This window comes from Mizuhopecten yessoensis, unplaced genomic scaffold, assembly GCF_002113885.1.
Source record: "Mizuhopecten yessoensis strain PY_sf001 unplaced genomic scaffold, ASM211388v2 scaffold9109, whole genome shotgun sequence".
In the NCBI taxonomy this organism is placed as follows: domain Eukaryota; kingdom Metazoa; phylum Mollusca; class Bivalvia; order Pectinida; family Pectinidae; genus Mizuhopecten; species Mizuhopecten yessoensis.
Window position 1 is genome coordinate 239,201 of NW_018407883.1, and position 27,010 is coordinate 266,210.

At 38.8% G+C, this 27,010-nt stretch overlaps 3 protein-coding genes across 4 annotated transcripts in view; 2 read left to right on the plus strand and 1 right to left on the minus strand.

Annotated features, from left to right (window-relative positions):
* The window catches only part of LOC110457371 (transmembrane and coiled-coil domains protein 1-like), a 100,264-nt gene extending 92,235 nt beyond the window's left edge, over nt 1-8,029 (minus strand). Inside the window, exons 1-2 of the mRNA XM_021508613.1 lie at nt 7,945-8,029; nt 2,460-2,564 (exon numbers count right to left, since the gene is read on the minus strand). The gene's annotated coding sequence lies outside the window, so the exon portion shown is untranslated. The remainder of the gene's footprint in view (nt 1-2,459; nt 2,565-7,944) is intronic.
* A 3,683-nt stretch (nt 8,030-11,712) lies between these two features.
* On the plus strand, nt 11,713-16,545 carry LOC110457368 (kelch-like protein 10). The gene is made up of 7 exons (XM_021508601.1): nt 11,713-12,608; nt 13,103-13,256; nt 13,891-14,038; nt 14,314-14,483; nt 15,240-15,511; nt 15,807-15,898; nt 16,185-16,545. Exons 1-7 carry the CDS (start codon nt 11,757-11,759, stop codon nt 16,324-16,326), a joined length of 1,830 nt encoding a protein of 609 aa, XP_021364276.1. The 5' UTR covers nt 11,713-11,756; the 3' UTR covers nt 16,327-16,545.
* Nucleotides 16,546-20,353: 3,808 nt separating this feature from the next.
* LOC110457337 (calcium-dependent protein kinase 12-like) overlaps nt 20,354-27,010 on the plus strand; it is a 23,079-nt gene continuing 16,422 nt past the window's right edge. The window contains exon 1 of one of the 2 annotated variants that reach the window (XM_021508562.1): nt 20,354-20,598. In XM_021508562.1, coding sequence (XP_021364237.1) covers nt 20,582-20,598 — 17 coding nt within the window. In that variant the 5' untranslated portion in view covers nt 20,354-20,581. Of the gene's footprint in view, nt 20,599-24,994; nt 25,108-27,010 lie in introns of those variants that run through there. The other variant, XM_021508561.1, reaches the window with a different exon arrangement.

Genomic DNA, 27,010 nt, shown 5'->3' on the forward strand with positions numbered 1-27,010 from the left:
GATTTCAGTTTGTATAGAACTCTCCATCCAGGACAAAGAAATTGAGTTTGAGCTCACACAATAAAAACCACAACATAATTTAATTTATAAGAAAAATGACTATCCTAGGAAGGTATCTTCAAATAAAGGCTTGACAGGTTATTGTAAGTAAGAGGGTTTAGCTGAGGGGAAATCGTAAATAAAAGGGCTAAACCAAATACCTCACAGTTTTGTTAATTCATTAGATGAATGTCCCGCATTATCAGACCTGTATGTTTAGATGGCTAAGTTTATAAAGCTTCAACTACATGGAATTACAACAGCTTTACATTCCCCTGTAGTCGTCTGTCATTATATAATTTACATGTGCGATCTGTATAGTTTAGCATGATTTATATCTGTTTACATTTATTGAATTTCCCCTACAAATTATTTAGGTCATGAAACATATTGTTGAATTTTAAATTGCCTGGGAATTGACATATACAGTCTGTAAATATGAAAATCATTTTGAACATATATATATAGATGTTAAAGGTGAAAGCAGCTTGTTTTTCTAGTTGGTTGTTAGATCTCTATTTTTTCTTACTTACCCACTTCATACGGATATCTAATCTTCATTAAATCTTTTTTCATCATATGTATGATATTTCTATTTGAAACTTAATCATTCCACCTGTCTGTTTAAAGGATCCCTATCGGAGCACTGCAGGCAGAACAACAGAGAACTTCATTTACTGTAAGCATTTTGTACTAAACTGTATTATATAATTACCTCCCCTTAATAAAGCTGGGAATAAAACTAGCCCGACTGAACTAAGGTATTAATGTTGACAAGGTAGGGGTGGTGATTAGAATGACAAAATTAAACGATAGAACGATTGAAGGTCCAGGTTTCGAATCCTAGTACGGCTTCACAGCATACTTCTGCAGTATGAACTGTACCTGTACTGGTATATTCATTTTTGTTTACATTTCAATCATTTTAAGGTATGGATATCTTTTCAGAAATAATTCATTAGTTAAGCTATAGTTACTCCAGGAAAAAGTGTTGGCATCATGCGCAACGCCACTTTGAGAACGAACAAGAGGCCCATTGATCTTAACGGTCACCTGAGTCCAACAGTATTTATTTTTGTTGTTGAAATATGTACCAATTTGAGTAGAAAATAGTTAAGTAGAACGTTAACTGAAGTTTGTCAGGATCATGAGCTGATCATTCCTAGATCGAGTTTCAGCTAGATCGACCTATTAGAACTTGTTTTTAAGTTTGAAATAATTATTTTCAAAATATCGGCCATGGCAGCCAAATTGTATTTCTGATCGACCTGAAAAATAACAACATTTTGTCAGAACCATGAGTCAATTATTCCTACAAAGTTTCAGTTCAATTGGCCCAACAGAACTTGACTTTAGGTTTGAAATAGTTTTTCAAAATGGCGACCATGGCGGCCATATTGGATTTCTGATCGACCCGAAAAATAACAACACTTTGTCAGGACAATAAGTCGATCATTCCTATTAAGTTTCAGTTCAATCAGCCCAGTAGAACTTGACTTTAAGTTTGAAATAGTTTTTCAAAATGGTGTCCAAGTCGGCCATATCGAATTTCTGATCACTTTGTCAGGACCATGAGTCGATCATTCCTACAAAGTTTCAGTTCAATCGGTCTAGCAGAACTTGACTTTAAGGTTGAAATAGTTTTTCAAAATGGCGGCTATGGCTAAAAATAACAACACTTTGTCAGGACCATGAGTCGATCATTCCTATTAAGTTTCAGTTCAATTGGCCAAGCAGAACTTGAAATAGCTTTTCAAAATGTTGGCCATATTGGAGTTCTGATCGACCCGAAAAATAACAACACTTGGTCAGGGAGATGTCAGTAACCTTCCCACGAAATATTAATGAAATCCCTTTGCCAGTATTTCAGCTTAAGTTGAAAATGTAAAATGTTAACGCACGACGGACGAAGACGGATAGCAATAGGTTACTTGGGATAAAGCTCAGGTGACCTAAAAATCAAAAAAGTGTACTGTTTTGCTTGCCATTTTCTGCATCAAATGTCTTACACTGGTACTTGTTCATAGAATGAAGATCAAAAGCTTCCTAAAATTATTACAGCATCTGATTTATCTATTGAAACAAAGATCTTCGTCAATAGCTTGAGACACCAATTTGTTTCATACAGGTACCGCAATTCTTTCAATATTTCTGGAAATTGATTTGTACATTTGCTTTTAATAAGTCTGGCGAAATTTTTTGGAGGGAAAAAACTGATGCGAAAAATAGATAAACTGTACAAAAAAAATTTCCAGTATTTTCAGCCCAAAAAAGGTAACTGTGCAAATTAAATAGAATGCACAAATGTTATTGCACAATTTTTACAATAATTACGAAAATATTAATTGCCAATTACTGAGCCAGGTTTTTATATAGGACTCCGACATAACAATTAAACTTTGATGATTTTATATACTTACCATGAAGTCTGATCAGATGTAATGGATTGCGGGAACAGCTCAGTCAATAGGTAAAGGACACATCAGGCTCAATCCAGCAAGCTACATGGTGGAGGTACATCAGCCCTATAATATATATGTAGTTAATACAGACTTAAGTACCGGCTATAACACTTATAGGGCTTATATCTGTAACATGTGGATACATTGTACTCGACACAAGGACAATCTACACATTTACATGTCACATGTTACAGATTAAAGAAAATCAGAATTTGGAAATTTGTTTCTCTTAAGTTTATATATAGTTACAAGAACATGGAAATGTTTTTTCTCTTAAGTTCATATACTTACAAATTAAAGAACACATGTATCTGAAGTTTTAAAGTCAGACACACACAATTTTTTCTCAGTACATTTAAGTTTTTTCTAAAACAATATTTTTATTAATTACATATTTTGTCACTTCAGAAAATTGTTTGTTTGTGTTTTATGTCCTATTAACAGCTATGGTCATTTGAGAACATGCCAGGTTTTGGTGGTGGAGGAGAATTGGAGTGCCCGGAGAAAAACTACCCACCTACATACAGCCAGTACTTGGAGACTGCCTAATGTAGGTTCAGAAAAATGAAACTACATATTACAGTTAAACCTTGTTATATTGCCACCCTTTACCCAGTAAAATGTGGGCGTTATAAAGGGGTTGGACGATTACATGAGGGAGATGTACGCACAAGGAATTGAGAACAAAATAGGAAAATGGACCTAATTCACCCTTTCACCCCTAGGTAACTTCACCCCTAGGTAACTTCACCGCTAGGTAACTTCACCCCTAGGTAACTTCACGGTAACTTCACCCCTAGGTAACTTCACCACTAGGTAACTTCACCGCTAGGTAACTTCACCCCTAGGTAACTTCACCCCTAGGTAACTTCACCGCTAGGTAACTTCACCACAAGGTAACTTCACCCCTAGGTAACTTCACCGCTAGGTAACTTCACCCCTAGGTAACTTCACCCCTAGGTAACTTCACCGCTAGGTAACTTCACCCCTAGGTAACTTCACCGCTAGGTAACTTCACCACTAGGATGAATCCATTATGGTCTACAGTGGTGAAAGGGTTAAGATCGTGTCAGTTATTCAAAGATTGAGGTGGCAGTATACAGAGTCTTTACTGCATACAACAAACAAGGGCATAAGTTTTGAGTACTGTATACAACTAACAAGGGCATAAGTTTTGAGTACTGTATACAAATGAAGGGCATTAAATTACAAATTGTATAACAAATAAATATTGTGGTTTTACTGTATAGAAATGGAGGTATCATACCGTGGTTTTTATTGAATACAAATGGAGGGCATTATACCGAGGTTCATTACGCTGGCCTTGAGTGCTTAATTGGCTTTAAAAATTATGTGTGATTCATCTCTCATTTCAACTTAAGGTAGCTATAGGTAGGTTAAAATATCTTTAACCAATTATCTTGAATAAATTGAAAATTTTGGCATTGTCAAGGGCAAGAGCTTTATATATATATACAAAAGGGCAAGAACTCTATATATATATACAAAAGGGCAAGAACTCTATATATATATACAAAAGGGAAAGAACTCTATATATATACAAAAGGGCAAGAACTCAATATATATACAAAAGTGCAAGAGCTCCATATATATATACAAAAGGGCAAGAACTCTATATATATATACAAAAGGGCAAGAACTCTCTCTCTATATATACAAAAGGGCAAGAACTCTATATATATATACAAAAAGCAAGAAATCTCTATATATACAAAAGGGCAAGAACTCTCTCTCTATATATACAAAAGGGCAAGAACTCTCTCTATATATATACAAAAGGGCAAGAAATCTCTATATATACAAAAGGGCAATAACTCCATATATATACAAAAGGGCGAGAACTTTCTCTATATATATACAAAAGGGCAAGAACTCTCTATATATACAAAAGGGCAAGAACTCTCTATATATACATAAGGGCAAGAACTCCATATATATATATACAAAAGGGCAAAAGAATACCTCAGTTTAGTATGCAACACTCCACTATCCCTAGAGGTACTCATACAATATTTGGCAGTTATTGGTGACAGAGCTGACTATAAGATATGCCCCCAGACAAAAAAAAGTGGTGAATGATGAAAAAGGGCCATAACTTTGTATATATAGTGGAAATTGACCTAATGGACTTATAATTACAGACAGTTCATACTTCATTTTTTTTATGAATTAAGTACCTTTCCTTCAGAATTCCAGTCAATTATTTTCTTTTTATTGATCATCCAGTAACAATTATACAATATGTTATACATCTGTACATGCTTGCCATCTCCCTATTTTGACCCTTAAATTTAGCATTTTCAAATAGAGAATTTGCTAAACTGTTCCTTTATTCCAAGATCTTTTTATTTCAATTAAAAGACCAACTCAAAATATATGTCATTGAAAAGAGTGTTTTTTCACTTGGGGGTATAAACACACTTTTTCTTTAGGTTTTAATTTTGAGCAAGCCGAATCTCTCACATGGAAATTTCAAAAAGTTGGCGTGTATGCATATGTCTGTAAGGACCTATTCATATTATGATATCTAATTTGATAAATGTAAAATATACATGTTAAAGTGTAGCAAGATGAAGAGAACCATATTTGATCATTTATAGTATTAAATTACTATAGCAAGTCTTCATGTTTGTTCTACTAGACATAATAAGAACAATTCAACTTATTAGTTTTAACAATTGGCAATGAAAATTCATTCAAAGCAAGACCACTCCAGGCTCTATTTCAAAACCGATGAAATCCATAACTATATAAATTATAAAAGTTATTATAAAGAACATTAATTAACAACATTACAAATTCTATATATTGATCTTTTCTGGATACCTTCATTGCAGTAAAACTACATTTAGTGTTATGCCCTATAAAGATGGTCATGAACTCAAGGTTAAATTTAGATATGTTGGTACTTAATGGTAAAATCCCACACAAGAGGATGCGTCAACCACTTGTGGTTAAATCTATGCTATAATACAAGCTTCATATGTAGTCATGACTTCCTGAGTATAAACATACAAATTGAAGTACCTGTAATGGCTCCATATCCGTATCATATTGACACAACTATATGTTCCAGAGTATTCATGTCTTAGTCTTATAGGATCAAAATAATATTATAAGATATAACACATTGATTTTTGCCTATTTTTATTTCCTATAAGCTCATCTGAATGGCTAGGACTGACCTGATATTGAAGATGTTTCCTCTAGTGTTACTTAATTAGGACTGCTGGGATTCCTAGAACTTCTTAAGTAATTCTTACGGCAATGTCTGGACAATGCTTTATCTCTGTATTTCCATGATCAGTAAGATTCCGTTTGTTTGAATTTTACATCCTATTAACAGCGCTGTGGAGTACTCAGAGAAAAAACACAGATCTGTGGTCAGTACCTGGCGACTGCCCCACGTAGGCCTTGAACCCGCAACTCAATGGTGGAGGGCTAGTGGTAGCAGAATGTCAGACACATTAACCACTCGGCTACCGCAGCACCCATTACCATGATCAGACAAAAACTTAATGAGCTCAGCAGTCACAAGGACTATACTTATGCATGTAGATATAATTAGTCCAATAGAAATTTACTTAATTCTACCTCTAGTGAACTATAGTCCGAGACCAGAAGGTAACAGCCCTAGCACTAAGTCACATTGCCAGCACTTCACTCGATGCAGACAATAATTGACTCTACAGGACGTTGAAATATCCTACTGCTACGTATACTGAAGTTGGTTAAGTTTGAGGAAAGATTGACAATCAACACAAAATAGTATAATAAAAATACTGTGCACTGTCTTTGAAAGGAATATTCTTATCAGTTAAAAATCTATCAGTTAAATGCCATTATGATAAGGTAATTTTCACAACTCTAAAGGACTAGATGGATATGACAATTTGATAGTTCTTTCAGAGTATATTAGAGGACTGGGGATATTGTCAAACCCTGCATAAACTATACTATCTTTTGTGTTACAATAACCTTAACCTCCAGCATAAAAAATGCTTTTCTTGTTGTTGCAAATTAAAACTGCCTAAGTAAATAATCTAACTACAAAAACCACTGAAAAAACAGAGAAAGGTACAGGTCTACAATAAATATATCAGAAATGTATAACAACTTCAACCTTCAAGGTTCAAAACTTACACATCTATAAAAGCAAAATGCAACTTTGTTTTAAAAATTTGTTGATAAAAATTATCTCTCAATTACAAATATCTGCAAGGGGATTTAATTTTCTACTTCTTAAAACAAACCAATATTGATATTCACCAAGATTTTGTTGGAAAGACATTGGTCAAATATGACTTATAAGTATAATACTTATCAAACAAGTAACAGTAATAATGATCTTATGCACAATACAAAAAATGTTGACTAAGCTGGCGAGATGGTGAAAGGAATGTTTTTGTCAAATTTATTAATTTCTGTTTTTGTATATCTAAAGTGTGTGCTTATGCAAAATTGTGTCAATGTATTTCCAAATATAAGCATCATGTCATGATGTGATGCAGATTCATGCCGGGGATGTGGTTTCGAAGGTCAATGCATCGGAGTCAAGATGATAACATGTACTGAGTTGGTCATGAGTCGGATGCCTGGATCAAGACATGTGGTGTTTTGGTAAAGAAAATTGCTAATATTCTTGTCTGACTATAGGAGAGAGGGAAAAAAGGAATGCAGGTACCAAAATTTGCAACAATGTATTGCAATTAAGCAAAGTCACCAGAGGTTAAGTAAATAGATAAATTAAATCTTTTATTTCACCAAATCACCTGTTTGGTCCAACATATTTTTGATATGCACTGGGTAAATTTGACCAAATATGACTCATTTGTTGAAATTCAGTGCATATACATGTTGACTACATACAATGTACAGTATAATGTATAGCCAAATCAACCTAGATTGATTTGCCAGTAGTCTTATAGGACCAATATTAATAGTCTACATGTTTTACTGCAGGCACTGAGTATGTTTATATTTATACTATATATATAAGACAGTAACAAAAATGATGCCCTTTCCTCTTTTAATACGCTTCATCAAATATTTTTTCTCGTATGATAATAAGAACTGAACCCCCTGAAACGTCACAATATCGGCAGTGGGATCGATATCGGTCCCGTTTAGCAGGTCGGGGTAGAGGCTTCAAACAAATTACTTTCTCGATGAAAATTACTTATCTCGATCTGAGTACCTTAACAAATTGTGGCTTTTTTCCTTCTGACATTTCAAACCTATAGTGAGAGTTCGTTTTTCCCCAACCCCATCAGACGTCTGAAAGATGTGTATTGGTATTTTCACCTTGCATCACAGGTAATTTTGTATATTAGTAAAGGGTATATTTGAGGTCGAGTAAGATAATCGGCGAGATATAATATCAACAGGCACTACATATATGGGTTTTATTGTGCATTCTTACCTATCCTTTCCACATGCAACAGCTGCGAATTGTTACAGACATGCCAAACGGAACGGAAGTTGAGAAAAGTCACCTTTAACGGGAGATAACTCTATCGGATGTTGTGACGTAACACATTTCACAACATAATATTTCCTGGATCTTTATGATACAGCACTGTATATTACTGTAATAACGTAACGGGAATTTTATTACAACGTGTCCCTTAATTTAAAAAAAATGGATATATACCTAAAATCGGAAAAAACACGAATAATCAGCATTTTTCATCTGAAACTACCTTTATCCAAAATATGTTTGCGCAGCATCGCACGAAAAAGGTGCAGTAACTTTGGTCAAGTGAAGTGTAATGGAAGGGAAATAACTCGCAGTAATTATAGTGTAAAATCACAGTAAACTACACACACGGCATACATATATATATGTAGCAAGCTAGCCATCTGGATTTCGTTTACTGTGATTTTGAACAAATTGTTGCCAGTAATGTTGTCATAATTAATGGTTAACATAAAAAAATCATAACAAAAATATTAAAACTGAAACTGAAATTTAAGAAATTATAACATACCACACTTTTTTTTAAGGAAACAGTGCTATGGCATCTAAACATTATTTATTCAATGTAACCTTAAAGAAAATCACCCTTTACTGTACAAAAAAAATGTACACCCTTGAACGTCAACAAAATATCAGTAAGAGGTTCGCCCGCACCGTGTCTTTACTAATTTTTTTACATTCAGGGATGAGAGTGACGATAAGTTAGCACAAAGGGTTGCGACTATAAATCTTAATGTATTTTACATTAAGAGAATTTAACAACCTTCAAGTAAGAAAATGTTCCCTCAATGTAAATAATCATAATTGAATCATTTCGTATAAAAATACTCAAGCCAGCTGTATTAAGGGACATTGTGACGACCCTTATTCTTCAAAAAAAAAAAACACTCTCGGACTCACTTATAGTGAAACAACACCGAGCGTCTTCAGTGGGTGAAAATGTGCCCTCCCACAGACAGGGTCGTCGCCTTAGGGTAATGCGTTTCCTGGAGGTGCAGATGCAGATTCCCCATGCTAAGTCTCGATACTTGTCGGTAACAGGTGGGTTAGTGTATAAGTATGCAGGATACGTAACAATCTCAAAACAAGTCAAGTCGTCATCAAGGTGGCAGTGCGGTGGATTTGATTATGTCACAAGGGTACAGATAAGTATTATCATTACACTACATTATGACAAAAGAGGTAATTAAGGTCCAAAAATGGTTGATATAAACACGTTAAAGCAAATGAAATAAAATAATCGAAAATATAAAAGAAAAACGTCCACTTGAAAATCTAAATTGGCCATGTATGTGCTTGAAGTCCCTTCCTTCAAAGAAGAAACCTCAAAACGGACCTCCCTGGCACCCTCCGCTCCCCGCCACCACTACCACGGCTATTGGGGGATTACTACAGCCACCACCACCACACCCGGCACCTGTACGGGAAACCTAGTAGAGAGTGACATGAAGCCCCTTTTCAGCAGGTTAATTTGAGTAAGGTTAGTTACATTGATATATTTTGGAACAGACTAACAGTTTTCAACGAGTTTAGAATAGTAAACATTTACATTTTCGAAAAAGAAGTTTAAGACTGGTTGAATTTTGGAACACCAATCTGTAAAAATGTCTAAGACTAGTGTCAGGGCCAGAGGTACTCACACCGGACAACTATCTGTCAAAATGTCTAAGACTGGTGTCAGGGCCAGAGGTACTCACACCAGACATCTATCTGTCAAAATGACTAAGACTGGTGTCAGGGCCAGAGGTACTCACACCAGAAATCTATCTGTCAAAATATCTAAGTCCGGTGTCAGGGCCAGAGGTACTCACACCAGACATCTATCTGTCAAAATATCTTAGTTCGGTGTCAGGGCCAGATGTACTCACACCAGACAACTATCTGTCAAAATGTCTAAGACTGGTGTCAGGGCCAGAGGTACTCACACCAGACATCTATCTGTCAAAATGACTAAGACTGGTGTCAGGGCCAGAGGTACTCACACCAGAAATCTATCTGTCAAAATATCTAAGTCCGGTGTCAGGGCCAGAGGTACTCACACCAGACATCTATCTGTCAAAATATCTTAGTTCGGTGTCAGGGCCAGATGTACTCACACCAGACAACTATCTGTCAAAATGTCTAAGACTGGTGTCAGGGCCAGAGGTACTCACACCAGACATCTATCTGTCAAAATATCTTAGTCCGGTGTCAGGGCCAGATGTACTCACACCAGACATCTATCTGTCAAAATAACTAAGACCAGTGTCAGGGCCAGAGGTGGTACTCACACCAGACATCTATCTGTCAAAATGTCTAAGACTAGTGTCAGGGCCAGTGGTACTCACACCAGACATCTATCTGTCAAAATATCTTAGTCCGGTGTCAGGGCCAGATGTACTCACACCAGACATCTATCTGGCAAAATATCTTAGTCCGGTGTCAGGGCCAGATGTACGCACACCAGACATCTATCTGTCAGAATGTCCAAGACTAGTGTCAGGGCCAGTGGTACTCACACCAGACATCTATCTGTCAAAATAACTAAGACTAGTGTCAGGGCCAGAGGTGGTACTTACACCAGACCTCTATCTGTCAAAATGTCTAAGTCTGGTGTCAGGACCAGAGGTACTCACACCAGACATATATCTGTCAAAATAACTAAGACTAGTGTCAGGGCCAGAGGTGGTACTCACACCAGACATCTATCTGTCAAAATATCTAAGACTAGTGTCAGGGCCAGTGGTACTAACACCAGACATCTATCTGTCAAAATGTCTAAGACTAGTGTCAGGGACAGAGGTACTCACGCCAGAAATCTATCTGTCAAAATGTCTAAGACTAGTGTCGGGGCAAGAGGTACTCACACCAGACATCTACACTTGTATCGTTCAAAATGTCTACGTCCGGTCTCAGGGCCAGAGGAAACTCGAGATAGAAGATCTTGTAAACATTTAATTCATTGTGTGTCTTTTCCCTTTGCCATGTGACAATTTAGCTTTGTTAAAATTCAGCGAGTATTAGTATTATAATTTTGCCCGAAACTCATTCCTATGTGGAATAATACAATACGATATCAAATTCATGTACGTATTATTACATGCATCAACATTAAAAACTACTAACTTTACAAATGGTTTTCAGTAAAAATCTATTTGTGTAACAGGAACGGGAAAATACACAGCCAGACCCCGATTCTAACTCACGACCTCCGAACTCTAGACGAACACTCTAACAATGTACTAGCACATGTGCTGGTCGCTGGCGACCAACAGGGCCCAGTTCCGCTACATTCCTCCCTTTCTACCCCCAAAGACTCTATCCTAGTACTACAAAATGGTGCCCATAGCCCTCCCTTGGTGATTGAGAGTTAGAACCTTAGTTCTGGTAGTGATCGAGGGCCAACACACTTGAGATTTTCCTTGAACTCGATCGACAGAGCGGCGGTCTAGATCTGGGAACCTGGAAGTCGGTAGTTCGATCCTCTGTGGGAGCACTGCACAGAGTATATTCTTTTTTTTTTCTACATTTATTACAAACGCGAAAGACGAGTGCGCTATCTATTGTGCTACTCGCGATCAACAACCTGCATGGCGCGGATTGTATTGCAAAAAGACGTGAAAGTCGCTTATTTTCATGTCATCATTAAAGACGATGCTTTGTTTGATGTCATAATTCTATTTACACTCGTAGTCAATGTTATGACGTCATGAAAATGCAATGTTCATTGTGACGTCATTCCATGGAAACCATCGCTAGGTAGTAGTCATCACACCATGTTCATAGCGGCAGTGGTATCTTCTCTAGTTATACGTAAAAGCGAAGCGAAACAGGAAATGGCGGCTTGTGTCGACAAACTCGAACTCAGTACACATGCGTATGACGTCCTCACGGACCTCAGGTTATGCGGACAGCTTTGTGATGCCATTCTGAAAGTTGACAACCGGGCCTTTTCTGTCCACCGTGCAGTTATGTATATTTGTAGCCCTTACTTCCGCACGCTTTTCACAAACAAACTGACGACTGTTGATCAGAAAGAATTTGTGATTCCTTCAGTAAGCGGAGAAATGATGCAGGCTATAATCGATTTTGCATACACGAAAAAAACTCAAATCACCTCTAAAAACGTGAAACAGTTACTTCCGGTGGCAGATCGACTACACGTGTACGAGCTCGCGAAGCAGTGCTGTGACTTCCTGTCTGAGAACCTTAATACAGACGGATGTATGGAAACTTATAGATTTGCTAAGAAGCACTACTTTACAGATCTCAAAGAGGCTTGTTACTTCTTTATAATGAGAAATGTTCGCAAAATTTCCCTATCAAGTGAAGCTTTTGCGGATCTCAGCATCGACGAAATTTGCGAAATTCTTTCGTCAAACGACCTAAATGTTAAAAGTGAGGAGGTAGTGTTTTCTGCATTGATACGCTGGATTGACCACGCCCCCGAAATCCGGAAGTGCCATATATACCGACTGTTGAAAACAGTCCGTCTCGGGTTTCTCAACACCAGATATTTCGCGGAAAATGTTCGGTCACATCCATACGTCGCTGATAACCCGTTTTGTCAACCTCTCGTACACGAAGCCCTTAAGTTCCTCTGCTCTCTCGATTTAGACGATTTCAAGGTAAGGTTGCGTTCATTTGCATTATGTTTGACATCAAATTCTTGCCCAGAAGACTTTTACCTACTCACAAAAGTGTTTAAGGTGTGTGAGTCATGGGTTTGGAGGGAGTTGAGTGGGAAGGGGGTTAGTAACGAACAGAAATTTCTGCTCTGTAATAATCGCAGATCTGTATGCCTATCTTCCTTTTCTACTAAAGGTGGGTGAAGGGAGTTTGTGCGGAGATAAAGTTATTTTATACCAAAATTCAGATATCCACTAACGCCCCTTGCTCTCGTTGCCAAAGAGTAGTAGATTATTTTGTAACAGGACGGAAATATGCAGCTGGAAAACTTGGTTTCAAACACGGGAAGACCGAACTCAAGACGGACGTTACATCAATAGAAATAATATCACTCGTCTCGATAATTAACTATGTTCAATTATTTATTTTCAAAACTTTGGCTACAATTTATGTATGTTTAATGATTGATTCAGCTGTCTGTCCTTTGTTTTAGGTGATTGACCTCGAGAGTCATCTAGCTAAACCAAGGACCCCCCATGAGGTTGTATTCATGGTCGGGGGTTGTCGAAATGGAAGCATGACCAATGATGTAAAATCGTACGATAGCCGTGCTGAAAAGTGGATCGATAGTCGTTATCTCGACAAAGGTAGGGACTGAGACTAAACTTGCATGATTGTATGCCACTTTACTCTTTACGAAATGTCTGATTGTTTTGGCTATTCCTGTATTATTAATATATTTCACTTCAACCGGGCAGTAGTTCAAAGACTATTGCCTAGTCAGAGAGAACCATTTTCTGCTCCGGGGAATATCGCGTGATGATGACTTCCGGACCATTGTTATCATCATGGATAAACGCGTTTCGAAGACGTCATTCGCAAAGTGGCAAAGAAAGAAGACCATCTGCTAGTGAGTTTCAATTGTCTGCCGTTACGATGAGAAAGCAAAAACTAATTTCCAGAAGTAACAGATGGAACGGCGGGAATATTTTCAAAAGTGAAAACTTTAATTTCAAGATTGTGGACACGACGTTTTTCCTCGCGTCAATTTCTCAGGGGGGTTGGGGGNATATTCGTTGAAGCGTTGTCTCTCTTGCATCAAACTGACGAAAGTGTAAGTTTACGAACGGTGTGCAATTACATGTACCTAAATGAATTTTGTTTCATCTTGTTAGATATAATATTAATATACTATCTTACTGATATGATTAAGTCCGAATATATGATATATGTAAATGAACATCAAACAAATTGAAATACTTAAAAAACAATGTTTTCAAGATCTACATGCCTACCACGCATTAGTTGCCATGGGAACGAAAATCTACGTCATAGGTGGCTATGACGGATTCCACTACATCAACGGTGTCCGCAGTTTTGACCTTGTCACCAAAGAATGGGACGTCGTGGCTCCAATGCACAAAAACCGGTAAGTTTTGAATAACCTGTACCGATGGTACAGTGCTACTTCTCGATTTCAACAATACCATCTCGCGTCCACATTGAACTTTCTCTGCAAGTTCGTAGACGGTTAAAAATAATTACTGCAGTATCAAACTGTATACATGATCTTGTGAGGCGATGATGTGGACCTGCTGCAGAATGCGGAGTTTGCCTCTGTAAAAAAAAAACAAATTGGTCTGCTGCTCCCATACTATAATGTTTTGGTATTCTGTAGCTTCGTATTTTTTGCTCTCGTTGTAGATGTTACGTAAGCGCGGTACATCTTGGAGATCATATCTATGCCATGGGAGGATTTGACGGCCGTGACAGGCTAGGATCCGCTGAGTTTTACCTCCCCTCCCGGAACCAGTGGACGATGATCGCTCCAATGCATCATCGACGCAGTGATGCTAAGGCTACCACATTGAATGGTAAATTAACCGGGGCTGTTCGGGTTATTCCGTCAAATGGTAAATTAACCGGGCCGTTCGGGTTATTCCGTCAATGGTAAATTAACCGGGGCCGTTCGGGTTATTCCGTCAAACCGTCGGAAAGAACAGAATGATTTTCGACAGTTGCCACTTAGTTTGCATTGATAGTGCGTTCTGTTTTTTTATAACTTTCAAAACCAGAAATTGGCCACGTTTTTTGGACAATGACAGAGACATATGCGTTCTTTGCTTTCAAACAATTTTGAAGCAAATTGTGCACCTGCAGTCTTTTAATTTACCGCTAAAGGATTCTGTAAAACCACTGACAGTTGTGTAACAAATCTATGTTGCGACTGCGACTTCTGTGACGCTGTGTGAGTGAAGATCGAGTTGATATTACAGGAGTTTCTCCCCTTCCTACGTAATTTACTGAAATTTGTGCGTGCCTCAAAAGCAATACAAATACACCGCACTCATTGTTGCTGATTCGGCCTTGAACGACCACGTTTTTCCGTCAGTCCGAGTTGTTCCTTTCATGAACGACATACATATATAAACTGTAAACAAATGTATATCATTTTTGTATCTTTTATATACATGTTCATCTATGTAGATAATCTACACCAATATTGGTAAATTGCTCTCCGATTGGTATCAGTTCGCATATATAGTTCGTTTCAAATATATCCATGTATTTCTGTATAATTATGTAATCTAATATTGTTATGTTTTCACTTTGTACTATCGTTATTGCAGAGAAAATTTACATTTTTGGAGGATTTAATGGCGACACGTGCTTAAATTCCGGGGAATATTACACACCTTCAACTGACCAATGGACATTAATTGAGCATATGCGCATGCGTAGGACTGGCTTTGGCGTTGCTATGATGGACGGATACATATATTGTATGGGTGGATTAGGGGGGATAAGTCGTCTGTGCTGTGGTGAACGCTACAATCCTGCGACTAACACCTGGCATGCTATTCCGGATATGTTTTATATGCGCAGCCACTTTGGGTTTGAGGTTAGTACACTTTTGGTTCGAAATATGTACATTTTGGGTTTGAGGTTCGTACACTTTTGGTTCGAGGTTAGATATTTTGGATGGCTTATTTTTGTGCTATAACAAATTACTGATCTGAAACATATCCTTATAATGACCTTTTGCATTTCCAAATGGTATGCGTATATAAACAGGAATCCGATTAAGTAAAATGATACGGCAACTCTTTTTTATATTTTTATAGTATATATATTCGCAATTGGCATTCCCACAAATACTTTTTGGCCTTGACCTCACGTAGATTTTTGTATTTTAGGTAATAGATGACATGCTGTTTGCATTTGGAGGTTTTGATGGAATAAGTTCCATTGCTGGTGTCGAGTATTTCGATGTAAAGACACAGGAATGGTAAGATTTTTTAAGCTGTATATCTAAACTACTACATCATTTTAACCAACCAATCAGCGGGTATCAGTTAATGTGAACATAGCACGCATGAGTAATTCTTGTAATTTTGATTGTGACGTCATAATCACATGTCTCATTATCAACGTATTTTCAGCAATATAAAATTGTATATCTGTGTACTGTAAAGCGCTTTAGAGTGACTTATGTTAGCTAGATAGGGCGCTATATCAAAAATGTTGTATATTTGATATCAAATGTTTTAAGATATTCCATTGTCTTCTTGTAGGTATGACACCAGTGACCTACCGCGCAGTCTTGAGGCATTCGGAACATGTGTTGTGAAAGATATTCCGAACGTCAGGGATTACACTTATCAACCAAAGCCGGTTGAGAAATCCGAGAAACAGAATGACATGTGTCTCACATAAAATTAACATGTCGTGTACATTTTAGTTTCCCTGGTTGGTTTCCATTTGAACAGCACCCCTCTCTCTCCAAACCCATACACACCCCTTTTTCACCACAGCTCTCCTACTCAAATACCTACAAGTATGTTAACTGCCTTTGATTGAACCCTTTCTATTCCGTCTTTGCGTATTGCAGAGTTATCTTCTCTTGTGAGCAGGGATTGATTGTTACGTCATTGGTTTGTGTGAGAAAATTACGTTGTTTTCTCAAAAATTGATGACGTTACTCTCACAAACCAATGACGTAACAATTAATCCCTGCTCATAAGAGAAGATAACTCTGCAATACGCAAAGACGGAATATCCCATTTCGAGTCGCTCAAAAAATGGTGAACAATAAAAAAAATGTATAAATACTGAAAATGTCATGTTTTGTTGCTCTTACAAGAGTAACGTTTTTATAAGTGTAATAAAACTACTGAATGTAAAGCTAGATATATCAGTTTTATAAAATCAGGAAACTCGGAAGCAAGAAAGGAACTCTTTCAAATGTAGTTATGTACTGGGCACGTGTATGTATGATGTGTTTATTGTCGAGTGAATCTGTTATCAAGTTGTCAAACTGTTTGTAGACTTTGTGTACATATGCTAAATGTTATAAAGTTATGAAGTAAAAATGTCTCAACAATTTAATGCCTGTTGTTTGTTGTATACTTGAATTGCCTGTTCTGTATGTAGCGTATTTAGCAGTTACACATTTTAACATAAGATGTGGTCTTCTGACGACAGGATAACTTCGTCCTCTAGCAATGAAATAATGATGGTATCCTTTGATGATGTCAAAAGTCGGCGTCTTTGACAATGATATAAAGTTGGCGTCCTATTACGATGAGATAAAGTCGGCGTCCTATGAGGACAGGACAATGTCAGCATCTTCTAACGATGATATAATGTTGGCGTCCTCTGACGATGAAATAACGTCAGCGTCCTCTAACGACACGAAGAAATCGGTACCCTCTGAAGAAGCTATACCGTCGACATCCTCTGACGATATAATGACGTCGGCGTCCTCTGACGGCATGGTAGCGACGGCAACCTCAGACATTCGAAAAACGGCAGCGTCTCCTGACGACAGGATAGCGTAGACGACCTCTGACGATATAATAACGTTTGTGTCCTCTTACGACTCGATAACGTTTACTTCCTATAACAATGATATAATGTTGCAATCTCTGACGATGAAATAATGTTCGCGTCCTCTGACGATATGGTAACGTCAGCGTCCTCTAACGACACGAACACGTCGGCGTCCTCTGACGATATGATAACGTCGGCATCTTCTGACGATGAGATCATGTCAGCGTCCTCTAACGACACGGACACGTCGACGTCCTCTGACGTTATGATAACGTCGGCGTCCTCTAACGACACGAACACGTCGGCGTCCTCTGACCACACGAACACGTCGGCGTCCTCTGACGATATGATAACGTCGGCGTCCTCTAACGACACGAACACGTCAGCGTCCTCTGACGACACGAACATGTCGGCGTCCTTTGACGACACGAACATGTCGGCGTCCTTTGACGACACCAACATGTCGGCGTCCTCTGACGATGATATCATGTCGGTGTTCTCTGACTATGAAATCATGTCGGCGTCTTCAGACGACATGATAACGTGGACATACTCTGACGTCAGGATAACGTCGTCGTTTTTTGGAGGTGAGATAACGTCAGTTTCCGCTTACGATGAGATAATGTCGGCGTCTTTTGGGAATGGGATTGATAGAATCTACCTTGAGGGTGTGGCGATGATTTCTCCCATAGTTCCCACAAATATCTCCCGTTTTACCAAACCAATTACCTCAGGAAAACAATCAACCGTCACAACCAGCTCTCGACGGGACAGGTCATGTGCAAATCAGGGTTCAGTTATTCAAAACAGGACATAAGAAATGCTGAAATCTATTTGTCTTTATCATAGTATTTGAATGGTGGTAAAAAAAATAATCATCCCTTAATTTGAGGTGCACAAGAAAATGTCTAACCTTCAGGGTGATTATTTGGTTGCCTAATCTCGGGTAAGACACTTTTTTTGGGGGGGGGGGCTGGTGTAAACGTCTTCGAAATGGCCAAACTGCCCAATGTAACATGAAAATGGGCGAACAGGTAGACACTAACGAAAAAAAGAGCAGGGAAGAGATATCACAAAAAATATAGATTCCAGGAGTTGCCATGGGGGCAGCAGATCGATTTTCGGTTTCTTCAATGTCCCCTTATCAGGCGACATAGAAGTGAAGCGGGACTGGAATGGGTCGATCGTCGGCGATCAGACAGCTCAATTGGTAGAGCGTCCGTCTAGATTCGGAAGGTCCCGGGTTCGGACCCCGGTCTGGCCGTGCATTATTTCTTTCCTGTTACAGAAGAATGAAAACCCGATACCGCCCGGGGCCCAAAATTAGTTGTATTTTACGACATGCAGTGGGTTACAACAGGTCCGTTCTTTCCCCGAACCTGAACAGAGAGTTAGACAATACAAAAATCACCCCTCATATTAGGGATTTATCTGTTACACCCAAGGTAGCAAAAGATTACATAAATCTAAAAAGCGAGGGTTGATGTTTAATGGAATCTTCCCCTACCCTGAGGGTGTGACAGAGAAATCTCCAACAGCCTCGGGTCAGACAACCAAAAAAACCACCACGAGGGTTGGAGATTTCTCTGTTACACCCTCAAGGTAGGGGATGATCATTTTTTTCCCATCCTATTATTTCAGTCACAACTCCACCGACAGTAGTCTGTCATGTTTGTAAACAAAAACACATGTGGGGTATGCATATCGTCATTCACTTTTGATGACGTCACAATTACCGATGACGCATTTTAATGACGTCATATTGAACACGTGTTAATCGGCACGAGGCTATCCCCCCTAGGGGGTGACAAGCTGATCTTCCCCGGCTAAAACGGGAGGCACGCCTGTGAAGGTGGGAGAATTGGTTGTCTTACCCGAGGTGACTTATTCTAGACATGCACTTCGCTGGGCTGCTCTTAAACGCGTGACCAATTTGTAAGTACGTCACGTTTTGAATACAAATTGCCAGATGGCTTGCAGCTTTACCGATATGTTCATAAATTTTAGGTCTTCTTAAAAACGAATTTTGTGACAATAGGAAGTTAATAAGCCAACCCTACAATAGCCGAGTTGCACATAAATTGCATTCCATATATATGGCCATACGTAGCCTAACTAGGGGAGGGGTTGAAAATAAATGAGCAGCAGAGGGATAAAGTCCGTTCACTCTGCCTCAAGTAGCTGTTGAATTTTAAGGATGTCGGTGTGACAGGGTCAGAAAAGGTCAGTCAGCAATCGGAAACACCCTGAGGATATGTAAGCTACGTTCGTGTGCGTATTCCGTAAAGTGTATCAAGAAAACCCATTCTGCATTTTGTATAAACTGCTGACCTATTATAGGCGAGTTTGATCATCAACTATAGCGACTGTGGTCTAACTGGAGTTCGATCGAACTCACTTTAGTAACGTGTATTGCGCATGTGTAAAGAAACAAGAAATTACGGTGCGCATGCATGAACAACCACGGACTTACAACCTTCCGAGTTCCTTTGGTCGGACTAGTCTCGTTCAACCAGACTCTTGTTGTCTGCGCAAACTACGCCGAACTGAATTACAAGTGATCAAGCGTCTGGTTGAACGAGACTATGGTCGGACCAGAGTAACTAGTGGTCGTCTGCTCATGCGTGATTATTTGAAAGCAAAGCAGTGATTGGTTGCTGCTTACCAGCATGAATAAGTACATTGAATGTAACAGACAGACTGACCTATCGCGCCCCCTAGCGCGTCAAATGACGCGGGGGAATCCCCAAAACGGCACTGTCAAAAATTGTAGGTTATTAATAAAGAGCAGTTTTAGCATATTACTTGATATGGTAGCAACATAATTGTATAAGGTTATGTCCGATAACAAATACGGTAGTTGTATATTTGCATATATCCACGCGTTCGTCGATCTGTCGACTTGTGTCGACACACATGCCCAGCCGCTGTAGCTTTTTAACCTGAGTACAACTGCTCTGGTCGTGTGTCGCTATGAAATATTAATTTGTGTGTTATAATGGCAAATGTCAAAGTGTGTCATTATTTTGTCTGAAGTTAACATTCCTGTGTCAGAAAAACAATCGGTACGCGCGTATACTAGTGTTACATTTGTAGTCGTACAGAGCCGTATTGAACCTGTATCAGATTCTCAGTCAGGATGGGTCCGAAGTGTAGGTGAGTATTATGTGTCGAATGCACGTGTCTGCACATGTCATGATATAAAGCACAGGCTATGGTCGAGTGCGTATGTTTATGTTTATGTTTGCGTGTAAGTGTACTAGCATTTATAGAGCGTGTCACATGATTACTTACATGCACCACATGCCTATATATGTATGTTGTAAAGATATCTATCTATATAAACATTACTGACGAATCCTTGGCGCCCGATAAATTAGTGATAACATTTCGCTCTATTTCACATGATCACAATCTGATTTGTGTATACAAGATACAAACGGTAGTTATTTCCCTTTGTTCTGCATGTAATATCATATCATCACGATAAAATGGCATGTCATGACAAGACTCATTTTTTCTGGCATGGAATAAGATATTGTTGATGATAACACATGAACATGTGACAATGACTTGTTAGGTAGCAGATAAAATGTGACACAGGGACTAACACAGGGATTTGTTAGAAATTAAAATCTGACTAAAGGGCTTGGTAGACAGTAGGTACATTGTAGAAATCTGACACAGGGACTAGGTATGGAGTAAGTAAAATCTGACACAGGGACTTATGCATGAGGTAAAATATGACCAAGAGACTAGTTACGCAGATGTTACACACGGCACGGACTGTTAGACGGGAAAGAAAAACGTCACACAGGACTTGTTAAACGGTGTAGGGAAAACGTCATACATGGACTTGTTAGACAGGGAGGGAAAACGTCATGCATGGACTTGTTAGACGGGGAGGGAAAACGTCACACAGGACTTGTTAGACGCGGGAGGGAAAACGTCACACAGAGACTTGTTAGACGGGGAGGGAAAACGTCACACAGGGACTTGTTAGACAGGGAGGGAAAACGGCACACAGAGACTTGTTAGACGGGGAGGAAAAACGTCACACAGGACTTGTTAGACGCGGGAGGGAAAACGTCACACAGGAACTTGTTAGACGGGGGAGGGAAAACGTCACACAGGGACTTGTTAGACGCGGGAGGGAAATCGTCACACGTGGACTTGTTAGACGGGGAAGGGAAAACGTCACACAGGGACTTGTTAGACGGGGAAGAGAAAAAACGTAAGATAGAGACCCCGATTTGGGGGAGATCTCCAGTGTTAGTTAATAGAAAATAAAGATCAGTTTATTACTGGTGCCGAGTTGTGCTAATCATCGTATCACGAGAAAATGTTATGACGAGTGTGTGTGAGAAAATTATTCGTAGACGGGTGATATAAGACATGATTTACATACGTATTAACAGAAAGATATACATGTACAAAGAGCATGTAACATAACAATCGGGAACCGTCGGTACTTTCCGTATATGAGACAATTGTCTGGTTTACGAAAAATGCCGACGGTTTCCGATTGATAACTTAAGAAAACAAAGAGTGTTAACCAGAGACGATACGCGGACTATGTGAGTTTAAGGGGAGTGCACCACTGTGTTGACGTAAAACGCGGTAAAACACATTCTAGCCCGTGGCTGTAGTTTGCACTTCATCAATATTAAATGATAAAATCAATCTCTCTTCAAGTTTGACTGGCCCTAAATCTATATACTGTAGCACGTGTAATTTGTAAAAATGGTTTCAGGCGCACGTGCTAAACATGTGAACTAGTTTAGCAAAGGGGTCGAGTGATACGTGAACTTCAACATTGTAAATGCGTTTCGATGAAACGGAGTTTGTTTGACGCAGCTGCTTGTTAAACGTATGGTGTTTTGTGACACATATGAATATCACAGGGACCTTAGCATTTATTATACAGTTATATTTGGACCTAAAGTAAGGTGTGCAGAGTAATTTTACACGTTTACGGGTTTTGGAATTTGTTAGACACGTGTTTTTGTGACACATTTTGTTTGAGTGACACATGGATTTATGTGGCGCAGGAAGTGTGTGAGAAAAAGTGCTTGACAGAAGTTCGTGTGTCAGAGGGTTTTGCGTTACATGTAGTTTTTATGTGACACACGGTTTCCAAACGAGTAACACGTGGTCTGTCTGGGAAATTGAAGGACTTTGGGAAATTAGTGTTTCTGATGGTCCTGGACCCGCCTGTCTCTTTTTGAACTGTATTTAGATGGTCTTTGGTCGAGTCTGAAGATATACAGTGAAATACGACATCTGTCACTAAGCTTATGATTAGTTTTTACAACTGGAATCACCTCACGTCAACAGCTTTTATTTCATGAATAAAACATTTTTTTTGGAATTATTGATAAATTCTTATCAAGCAAACTTTTAAAATAGAGCTGCAACATGTTGCAGACAAGAAAAATACTTGTCGGTTATACAAGTGTTATAATCTGTCTGAGAGAAGATTGTTAAAGGGTATTCCGTTTTCCCTTACCTGGATTTTGCTGGCTGCTGTTTTCTTTAAACCTTTATTTTGTGGATGTGCTAGCATGTAAGGATGAAAGGATATCAGGTTTTCCAAAATAAATGACTCTGGACAACGTTCAAGATCAAAATGATCACAATAAAGCGCCTTCAGTCAGGAAACAGCATTAGCTCAATTACTGTAGTAGAGCGCCCGTCTTGAGTTCGGAGGGTCCCGGGTTCGAACCCGGTCTGGCCGTTACATTTTCTCTATCACCTGTTACAAAATTGACGAACTTGCAAACCCTTGTTTCAAGCATCGGGTGTACGCTTAGCAAGGCGATACCCGAACTTGGGTTGTAAATAGTTGTCTTCGGGGGCGAAGACTTAAAAAAAGGAAGAAGGAATGTAGCGGAACTGGACTGGGTCAGTGACCAGTTAGCTCAAATAGAGAGCGTCCGTCAATAGTTCGGAGGGTTCCGGGTTTGATCCCCGTGACAATAACTCTTTCTCCTGCTACAAATCAATTTTACCCAGTTACATTATACCCTTTACAGACAGTGGGTTAAGGTCATCCATTTGATCGAACACGATGGCTCTTTACCCTAGCATACTGCTTGCCATGGGCATTATGGTTATTTAGAAGACATTTTTCAAAGCTTTTAAACTATTTGACATTTATGACCTTGAAAGTGGATCAAGGTCATTTAATATAACAAAAGTTTTAAACTCATATTGCATTTCTACATATCACAGTACATGGATGACAAAGTCAGAATTCATAAAAGTTTGACTTTTGGGTTGTGAAATAGCTTTGGAAACAAGAGTGTTGATGGACGTACATCTTCGTGGTCTATGTTCTGTTACATTCCCTTATCAGTTTACAAAAAAGGGTTATCTTTTGGAGATACGGTGCTGAAATGAAAGTGTTGACGGACAGACACCCTGCATACTATCGGGCGCTATCTATCGATCTCCGATACGCGGCCCTAATTAAGACTTCTGTTTGTCTCTGTGAGGATGTTTTTTGAAAGACCAGTGCCTAGGGAGACAAAACCAAAAATAAAGGGCAGGGGAGTGAGAAAATAATAGATATAGATCTTAAGTGGGGCTAATGGCCGCACGTCTGTTTCGGTTGTGACGTCGTCTCCTAATCAGAAGAGATAAAAAAAACACCCGAGTCCCATATTAGCCGCCCATTACGAAATGATGCAGTGAGATACAGCAGGTTTATTTTTATGGAAGTCTGTGCTGGGTGCCTTCAGCATGGTATTGCAGTGAGGTAGCACTATAATGCTGGCATCATATTATCGCTATCTTTAGGAAGCATTAACACTGTACATCAACATACCCTGTCTACGGCACACATACATACGAACACGCATACATCACACACAAGGAGGCATGTCCTTAAATGCACCTAGCTGTTAATAGCACAATAAACGTTTCCCTGAGCCTGCACAAGGAAAAGCATTGTGTTGATGAACCGGACGTATTGAGTCGCGTAGTTCGAATTATATCTTGTCGCGGCGCAGTGACTCCTGCAAATTCGTTGTGTTTTGTTTTCGTTTTATGAATAAAACATATAATTGCACTGTTCATGGAATAGGTAAACAATGTCAGTTTTATCCGGGTATGGTTTTAGCAGCATATTTTATAAATATTTAACGTACGCAACAAAAACAGTTTATTGTCGACATCAGCGCGAAATGCTGTCGTCGGCTGAAAATGTGTCTGTACAGAAACATAATGGGAGGCTGGGGAAAATGAAAAGTTCTCTGTTGGCGCAAGCCTGGTCAGCTTCACAATTCATTCCAACAAAGTATGGAACAAATCTGATATTTTTTATAATTACTCAATATCATATACACATATCATATGTAATTTAAAAATAATATACATATACCACTTCAAAAAATCGTGATACGTTTTCTTGTTTTATGATATGATCGGACACTTGAATGTATAATAATAACCCAACACATGTCATTGTCATATCAAGCTCATTAGAAGTCTATAAATTATTGATCAGCAAATGAGTCACGTAGAACGGCAGCGCTATAACCATTAGGGGACCCTCTCACTTTTACACAACCAGCTCATCGTTTCTCTGCTGAACCAAAGCTATCCTGATCACCGGAAGTTTGGCGAACATTTAAGCGACAATACTATGGACGAGCAGACGAGGTAAATATAACAGTAGTTATTACTTCCGCTATTTATTATTGTCTGTTACTGATATTTCTGGTATTAACCACTTTCCCGTATACTGAGATTATGCCGACTCTTGTTCCACCATTCATCGAAGAAGTTGGCGGGAGATGAACGTGTACACGCGGGTTTTGTCCGACGATGCACACTCGCTTCCGGCGCGTATCTCAACAAACGTTACAGATTTGATCTTCTCACCTCAAACACAAGTGAATGACACTTCAGAAGGTGATTTTGGTATTTTCCCCTCTTTGATGTTCAGACATTTCAAGTTGACATGGAAACCTTTCGGCACACAAAATGAGGACATTTTTGGTAGCATAAACGTTAAATGTTTAGTTTCAAACATCCCACGAGATTCGGTCACATGCAAAACTCAAGGTGCGCCTTTTGGCATTTGCAAGTGTCTGTTTACCAAGAATTTTAAGTTGTCACTGTTACACTATTTCCACTGTATGTACATTTGATGTATATTAGCGTTTCCATGGTAATTCTTAAAAGCTGTATAAATATTTGATTTTTAACGTTCCACATGTGTCAATTACATCATATGAAGATGTTTTTTCTTATTTTTACGTTTGTGATTTCATGAAGTTTTACGTTGTAATGGAAAACGTTTCGAAAACATACACAAATTGTACGCGTACTTGCAGAACATATCTCAAAAATCGTTACAGATGTGTTCTTCAAACCTCCAACATAACCCAATCCAATCATAGAAAGATTTCTTGTTTTTGCTATTTGGAGCGTTACTCATAAATGTTTATTTGAGATTATCATGAACACAATCTGATAATTTCCAAAATGGCTTGTTATCACTCCCTAATTGGTTATGAGGGATATTGACAATGGCGTTCCTGTTCTGCTCCTTCCTGAAAGTAACGGAGGGTCTGCATTATACAGCTGAATTGACGCACATCATAGTTGAAATATTTAATCAAAACCTTTAATTTTAAACCCGAATTTCTGGTCATTTTTTGTTCTTTATCAATTCGTACTGTAGGTACTGTTCGATGTTGATTTCGGTTAGTCAACGAAGGCTTAAGACGTAAACTGTAAACTGTAACCTGGGACTATACCTTAAACTGTGTACAACCTCTGTGTAAGCGGAAATCTGGCGATGATGAAACCTGTATACTGTGAACTACGTCATTGGTCTCTGTAATGGTTTACAGGGTACACTGTACGTCATCATTTTTGTGGGCTATACGGAAGCATGTCCTAATACAATCTGATTAAAATCATCTGTTACATGGCTCCGCCTGAACATCTGAATGTGCCGCGGTCAGGGTCACGATCAAGTGACCTTTAGATTAACCAATCAGAGGCGCGCTGGTAAAAGTTTGCCAGCGAATCGGAATATCATGGTTGATTAATAAATAGCGAGGGGTATCGAACAGATTAGTTTGTTTTTTTTTCTTTTTTTCTTTTTCTTGTCCTAGGCTCGGTTATAACCGGAACAAGGACGTAAAGCCCCATCAATCAATCAATCAATCAACAGATTAGTTTCCAAAACGAATATGGCGGCGGGAACTGACGTTTCTACGACGCCAAGGAAAACGTACCCATTGGGTAATAATTGCGTAGGCAACACCACCATACAGTCTTTCTTCTCTAATAAAGCTCCGATTTTTATTCTGTTCGGGTTTCAGACGATCTCAAATAACTTCAGAACTTTCGCATCATTCTCATCAATGTCCGACATATTTGTTACATCTCCGAGCGCCCTTTTGAAAGAGGGTCTCTGATCGGTCAAAATTTAATGAGTATTTATAAATATAAAGGTCACCTGAACGTGACCCTGACCGCGGCACACTCAGATGTTCAGGCGTAGTACGAAGTTAACGAAGCCATGTAACATGTGATTTTAATCAGATTG

What these genes read in the sequence shown, in the direction of transcription:
- LOC110457368 (XM_021508601.1), top strand. Translation starts at nt 11,757, where the DNA reads ATGTTCATAGCGGCAGTGGTATCTTCTCTAGTTATACGTAAAAGCGAA. An exon ending in GCTCCAATGCACAAAAACCG is followed by an intron (nt 14,039 to 14,313) that starts GTAAGTTTTGAA and finishes CTCTCGTTGTAG; the next exon opens with ATGTTACGTAAGCGCGGTAC. An exon ending in TAAGGCTACCACATTGAATG is followed by an intron (nt 14,484 to 15,239) that starts GTAAATTAACCG and finishes TCGTTATTGCAG; the next exon opens with AGAAAATTTACATTTTTGGA.